Source organism: Sorghum bicolor, chromosome 9 (genome assembly GCF_000003195.3).
Source record: "Sorghum bicolor cultivar BTx623 chromosome 9, Sorghum_bicolor_NCBIv3, whole genome shotgun sequence".
NCBI lineage: Eukaryota > Viridiplantae > Streptophyta > Magnoliopsida > Poales > Poaceae > Sorghum > Sorghum bicolor.
This window is the reverse complement of record NC_012878.2, coordinates 52,497,951-52,505,063: the sequence shown is the minus strand read 5'-3', so window position 1 is coordinate 52,505,063 and position 7,113 is coordinate 52,497,951. Positions and strand designations below refer to the sequence as shown.

The 7,113-nt window shown below is 44.6% G+C and overlaps 1 protein-coding gene across 1 annotated transcript; it reads right to left on the bottom strand.

The window, feature by feature from the left end:
- On the bottom strand, window positions 3,757-6,205 carry LOC8076982 (pyruvate decarboxylase 1). The gene is made up of 3 exons (XM_002439896.2): window positions 4,727-6,205; window positions 4,506-4,623; window positions 3,757-4,397 (listed from the first exon to the last, which is right to left on the bottom strand). Exons 1-3 carry the CDS (start codon window positions 6,076-6,078, stop codon window positions 4,038-4,040), a joined length of 1,830 nt encoding a protein of 609 aa, XP_002439941.1. The 5' UTR covers window positions 6,079-6,205; the 3' UTR covers window positions 3,757-4,037.

Below are 7,113 nucleotides of genomic sequence, written 5' to 3'. Positions count from 1 at the left end.
ATTTGCAAGAAAAAGTTTGAGGCCGAGAAAGCTCATAGGTCAACTTTATTGTGGCGTTAAATTAGTTGCAGTGTACGACAATATTAACTTCTGAGTTTTTAACCTATTGTCAATACAGTGAGATATCATCACTAATACTTTTTTCTTCTAAACTTTATGCAACAAAGTAAACTTCGTACAAATGTGCCTCCAAGCAACAGAAGAAGTTTCTTTTTAGGTGATTTCATTTTCCATTTTCTGCCAAACTTCAGCCCACACTATTCTGTCCGGCAGTGATCTAGGATCTATCTTGGCAGGAGTCTATCCAGTTATACCACAAATCCATTCCCGCGAGCGTTCACTCCTTTCCGTTTGAGCGAACGATCCCGAGACGGACGTGTGCTGTCGTAGGTGCATCATATTTATTCCTCCACTGAACATACGCTACCACAAGTGCATTCATCTTTATCTTTTTTATATATTTTTTCTTTTTTCTTTATATTTTATTCTTTTATATGTTAACTAATTTAATTTTATTTGCACTATTTTGATCCCTTCTTTCACCTTTTCTTCTTCCTATTTTACTTAATCTTATGACCATAAATTGTATAAAGTTATGTATATAACCTGTTTTTTCATATGTATGCTATCTAATTTAGTTAATTAACTTATTATACAAAGTTATATATGTAACTTGTGTTTTTATGTGTATGCTATCAAACTATTTGATTAACTTATTGTACAGAGTTATATGTATCTAACTTTTGTTGTGTGTGTATGCTATATAACTTAGTTGATTAACTTATATTATCCAGAGTTATGTATGTAATATGTCGTTTTCATATGTATGTTATCTAAGTTATTTGATTAACCTATTATACAGAGTTATGTATCTAACTTGTGTTTTCATTTGTATACTGTCTACTTATTTGATTAACTTATTGTATATAGTTATGTATGTAACCTATTTTTTCATGTGTATGCTATGTAACTTATTTGGTTAACTTATTGTTTGAGTTTTTTTTTGAAGAATAACTTATTGTTTGAGTTATATGTACTTTTTATGTGCATGTATCCTAACTTATTTGATTAACTTATTGTAGAGTTATGTATGATTAACTTAGTTTATTAACATAATGTATAGAGTTATGAATGATTAGTTTCTCAGATGAAAAGAAAATGCTGATGAAACCTAAATAGAATGTTCTATAACTTAGCACGCTTAACTTATTCTTTTGAAGTTATGTTGTGTAACTTAGTTTGTGTAAGTTATGTGCGAGAGAAAACATAACGATAGGTTCGTGTACACGCGCGTGAAAAGAAAACGAGATCAACACGTCTGCACGCGCAACAGATAAAAAAAATGTCTGCTTACCGAATAGGGAAAGTGGTGGGATTTGTTTATTCCTAAAATAGAAATTGCAGCCGCTGTCGGATCGTTCGCTTGATTCAAATCGAATGAACGTTCGCGATTTAGTCAGGTCGTACACGAGCCATATATATATAGTGTGCTAATAGGTAATGTTACTCTTGGTATTATTATCATAATATAAATTGCAATTTCTGAAACTATCTTGCTAATAATTCTGTATTGCAATCAAGCAAGATTGCAATCTGCTATCCAAAGTAATACTTTTGCGAGGTTTGCCCCATTACTATCTCATCAATCCATCACGTAACACAAATGCTTTCAGAAAAATGTGCTATCTCACAGGTGATTATTAGTTGAAGAATTGTTAGTAAGTCAGGAGATGCTATCCTTTTGCTCTAAGTTCCTCTGGTCGAATTTCAGTGTACAGTAGCATTGTAATTTTCACAACACCTTATATAATCAAGGAAGGAGGATGTTTAAGCCTCCTATTTACACCCGTGGTTGGAGGCACCTGGTGCTGCAGATTGGGTTATTGCTCTCGATATATACCCTTTATCATTATTCCTAAATATTCCTATATTTGCGGGCAAGTTGTGTTAACATTGCACTGCTAGGAGACAACATTGTCTTATCTTTTAGAGCAGTGTTGTACTACTTGCATTTCATACCAATCTTGAGCTATGAGATGCAATTGCCGTCGCAGTAATAAGCATCATGATGGCTGAGCTTAGGCCATGACTACACCACAAGAAAGTCACTTCACCCCAAATTTCCTTTGCGATGCTGTACATCAAGGTAGAGAAGGTTGATCGTGGCAATATTAACCCTCTATGATGAGAATGTTTGAACAGGTTATCATAAACACTGTTTTAATCAGGTAATAACTAACTAATGCAAGGAAACAGCTTATTCAGATTTTATTTGGATATCATGGTAAATTTCTATATACAATAATTTTTTTAGAGTGAGTTGTGGTGTTGGATTTGCTTTGCAGCCTCCTTTTTTAAGTGCACACATCCTAATGTGACTCCAATGACGCAGTGTGCAGTGTGTAAGTAGGTTGACACAAAAATCGAGAGTATGAACACTAAACACCCATTGATCATGTAATATGAAATTCAACTTTTGTTTTCTAACTTTTAATTTTTTTCTTTCGCAGTAATGATAAAAATTAAGATCAATGTTATCTACACAATTGGCTTCAGTAAGCGTCCACGGCTGCGTGGCAACGCCGTGGGTTGTTCCTATTCTATCTATTTTAAATTATAAGTTATTATGACTAAGTCAAAATATCTCAAGTTTAACTAAATTTATATAATAATAAAATAATAACATCTACGATATTGATACCAAATAAGTATTATTAGATTCTTGATCAATTATATTTAATTATTTTTTATTCATAGATAGAAAAACTAGAGTGCAACCTGAACATAACAATAAACATACTCAACTTTCTAGTAGGAGGAACAAGGTTGTAGGGTAACAGACTACACAGTAATACAGGCCACCAAAAAACACACACTGATAATACACTAAAAAACACACTGATAATATAGTAGTCCTTATTTCCTCTTACAAAACACAGCCTTGCTTTCAGAGAGTGAGATTTGAAGGGGAAATTTGTACTATCTCTGTCTCTTAATATTAGTCGCCACGTTTTACATGTCAACAACTTTGACTTAATTTATAAAAAATACGTACAATACTTTATCTCTAAATAAATTTATTTAAAAATATATTCAGTTAAAGTTGTTTTTCGAAAAACAAAAATGATAAACATTTAGGAACGGAGGCAGTAGACGGTTAGGAGGCTCAATAAGGTGCCCACTCCGTAACACATGAACACGCTATGCGCCTCCTCTCGAACAGCCTGGGTGATGATGTCTTTTGAGCCTCGAAGTTGCAACGTGGCTGGACCTGGACGGATGGCCGCCGGTTGGTGTTGGCCGAAGTACACGACGAGCAGCGCTCTGCAGATTTCTTCTGTGGCGTTGTCAATTGCTTCCGGTTCTGATTTCTTCTACGGCGATCCTGTGTTTGGATTTGGATTCGGGAGTTCAGAATAGAATTCAGACGTTAGATAGAGCTTTGGATTTGGGAGTTCAGAAATAGAATCCTTTTTTTTTTTTTGCGAGCAGTTCAGAATAGAATCCTAACGTTAGATAGAGCTCCAGTCCTGTTTGGGTTTGGGAGTTCAGAAATAGAATTCTGACGTTACGTAGAGCTCCAGTCCTGTTTGGGTTCGGGAGTTCAGAATATAATTCTGACGTTAGATAAACCTCCAATCCTGTTTAGATTCAGTAATCAGTACTGAATTCGGACCTGAGATCCGTCTATGAAGATTGTTGTGAAATCCTGTTCAGAATATAAGGCTGTTGGCTCTGGTACAGGGAGGTAGCTCAGATCATGTGAAATCTTTTCCGACCATGAATTTTATTAATGCAGGAAATGCAACTTGCAAAATTTACAACAGAACTCAATTCCAAACAACTGAATTACAAATAGGAAATAATAAATAGGATAAAGATTGGCAGCAGCTTCCATCAGCAGGGAAGTACGAACTAATAACTGACTGAAAATGAACCGGACGTTTTCACGGCAGGCAGACGAAGGAGGCGCCGTTGCAGCGCAGGAAACGCTGGAGTGAAGAGGCCGATGGATGAGCATGAGCCAGCTAGATAGCTCACTGGGGGTTGGGCGGCCTGCTGTTGGCGGCGGAGACCCTGGAGCCCCACTCGAGGAGCTCCTTGCTGGTGTCGTCCTTGTGCACGATCACCTCGATGAAGCAGAGGCAGTCTTTCTTGGCGCCCGTCGCCGTGGCGATCGCCTCCTTGAGCTCCGCCTCCGTCCGAACCTTCATGGTCCAGCAGTTGCCGTCGCCGTTGTGGATGGCGTTGATGAGCCCCGTGTAGTCCCAGTTCTTGATCACGTTGTACGGGCCGTCGTGGATCTCCACCTCGATGGTGTACCCGCCGTTGTTGATGAGGAAGATGATGCTCTTCTGCCCGCACCGGAGCATCGTCGACACGTCTTGCGCCGTCACCTGTCAGCAGCCATGCATGCATGCATATTGTGAGCGCAAGAACAAACAACGACAGATGATGCAGCCATGGTCCATGGATGGATCATCATGGATGTCCATGTGCCCTACCTGGAAGCTTCCATCGCCGATGCACGCGATGACACGCTTGTCCTTGGCCGCCTGGGCGTACCCGAGCGTCGCGCCGACCGACCACCCGATCGAGCCGTACTGCATCTGGAACTCGTACCTGTTCAGAGCCAACAGCCTTGGGTTACTGAATTTTTAACAGTAATAAATCTATAACAGCCTACTCCTACACATGCGACAGTGATCCAGCGACAGATGCGTACCCGCAGCCCTCGGGGAGCCTGAGCTTCTGGCAGTTGAACCACGAGTCGCCGGTCTCGGCGACGACGGCGGTCTCGCCGGACAGCATGCCCTTGATGTGCTTGAAGAGGATGTTGACCCTGAGCGGCTCGTCGGGCTTGCCGTTGAGCGGCTCGCGGTCGGGGACGAAGATCCGGCGGTAGTTGTCGTACGCCGTGGTGTTGCGCCTGAGGCGCTTGGCGAGCCCGCGGAGGAACTCGGACATGAGGATGCACCCGAACGCCGGGCCGTTGCCGACCACCACGCGGTCGGGCTGCACGATGATGGCCTTCTCCCGCTTGAGCAGCAGGGAGTAGCCGACGGAGCTGTAGTCGTTGAAGATGGGGCCGGCGAAGAGGTACGCGTCGGCGGACTCCACGATCTCGGCGCAGAACGTGGTGCTCACGGCGCCCCAGTAGGTGCCGATGAACCGCGGGTGGTGCTCCGGCACAAGGCCCTTGGCGGACGGCATCACGGCGAAAGGGTACCCGCTGGCGTCCGCGACGCCGGCGAACGCCTCCCTGGCCTTGGCCACCCGGATCTTGGGCCCGCCCACCATCACCGGCTTCACCGCCTTGTTGAGGAAGTCCGCCGCCGCCTCCACGGCGTACTCGAGGTTCGCCTTGTTGCTCAGCCTGGGGGAGATGAACAGGGGCACCGGATCCCGGCTGAAGGTCGGGTGGGAGAGGCCGGCCAGGTTGCAGCCGACGCTGATGTACACGGGCTTGCTCTCCCTCAGCGCCGTCGCGATGGCGGTGTCGATCTGCTCGTGCGCGTCGTCCAGGTTGTTGATGACGGCCTGGTAGCAGGTGATGGTCTGGAAGCAGCGGAGCTCCTGGGAGAAGTCCGGGAGGCCGATGGTGTGGTGCAGGATGCGGTTGGTGCCGTAGTCGTTGGAGTTGGGACCGCCCACGATGCAGATCACGGGGAGGTTCTCGCTGTACGCGCCGGCGATGGCGTTGAGCACGCTGAGCCCGCCGACGGTGAACGTGACGGCGCAGGCGCCGACGCCACGGGAGCGGGCGTACCCGTCGGCGGCGTACCCGGCGTTGAGCTCGTTGCAGCAGCCGACGAGGCTCAGCCCCGGCTCGGCGATGAGGTAGTCGAGCAGGGTGAGGTTGAAGTCGCCGGGGACGGCGAACACGTCGGAGGCGCCGATCTGCACGAGCCGCCGCGCCAGGTGCCGGCCGAGAGTGGCGCCCGCCGGGGCCGCCGTCGTCGCCGGCGGCGCCGCGCCGATGACGGCGTGGGAGTTGGCCACGGGCAGAGCGCCGACGCCGTTGCACATCGGCTTCGCCACGCCGTTGGCGGGGTTGCCGACCAGGAGGGTCTCCATGGCACGTGAAGAAACAGGGAGAGAGGGGTGCTGATGTGGGGGGCTGGAACACTCGAGTTTTGTTGTGGACTCGTGTGCTTTCGTGATTGTACGAGGTTGCGGCGATGATGACCTGGGACTGCTGACTGGTGATGAGTGGTGGGCATTCCATCGGTGTTTATATAGCACGGATCGGAGCTGAAGGCCTGAAGCCCTCAAGGATGGGTGGCTGGGTGGTGGGTGCACACTGCAGACTGCACACACAGTGCCAAGCCGCCAACGCAGGCGGTTTGATGCCAAAAAAAAACCAGGGGCTTGGACGCTTCGTGAGCTGTTGGTCTTGTTTTAGGCCTTTATGGAGTACTTCTAGGACTGGACTTGTTTAGTTTCAAAAAATTTTGTAGAAATTTTTAGATTTCTCGTCACATCGAATCTTTAGACGCATGTATAAAGTATTAAATATAGATGAAAATAAAAACTAATTATACAGTTTAGTCAGAATTAACGAGACAAATCTTTTGAGCCTAGTTAGTCTATGATTGAACAATATTTATCAAATACAAACGAAAATACTACAGTATGGATTTCTAAAAAAAAATTCAAACTAAACAAGGCCCTAGCCTAGCTGGCGGTCTCGAAAGTCTTCAGGTATACAGTACTCCACCAGTTTTTGCCGGATTCTAACGTATAGAGCAATAAATAAAGGATTTCATAAATAAATTAAGCTAGATTTTTAAAAATTAGGGGATTCAAACATTCCACCAATTTTTACTCAGAATCCAGATTTTAGAAACTAGAGGCAAAAACTAGTTTTTAAGAATCCAAAACTGAGCCAAACAAGCTCTTCATTTACACGTTTGGCATCACCAAGTGCAAGGGCAAAATAGTTTGTGTCTAATCTACTGTAGTTCCTTCATCCTAAGGCTTTGTTTAGTTCCGAAAATTTTTCGGTTTTCGAAACTGTAGCACTTTCGTTTTTATATCCAATCATGGAGTAACTAGGCTTAAAAGATTCATCTCGTGATTTACAGTTACAGGTAAACTGTGTAATTAGTT

Bases quoted from the DNA above. Each gene is read 5' to 3' on its own strand.
- LOC8076982 (XM_002439896.2), bottom strand. From the start codon at position 6,078: ATGGAGACCCTCCTGGTCGGCAACCCCGCCAACGGCGTGGCGAAGCCG. The intron at 4,624-4,726 runs GTACGCATCTGT...GGCTCTGAACAG, and splicing joins AGGCTCCCCGAGGGCTGCGG to GTACGAGTTCCAGATGCAGT. The intron at 4,398-4,505 runs GTAGGGCACATG...GGCTGCTGACAG, and splicing joins TCGGCGATGGAAGCTTCCAG to GTGACGGCGCAAGACGTGTC.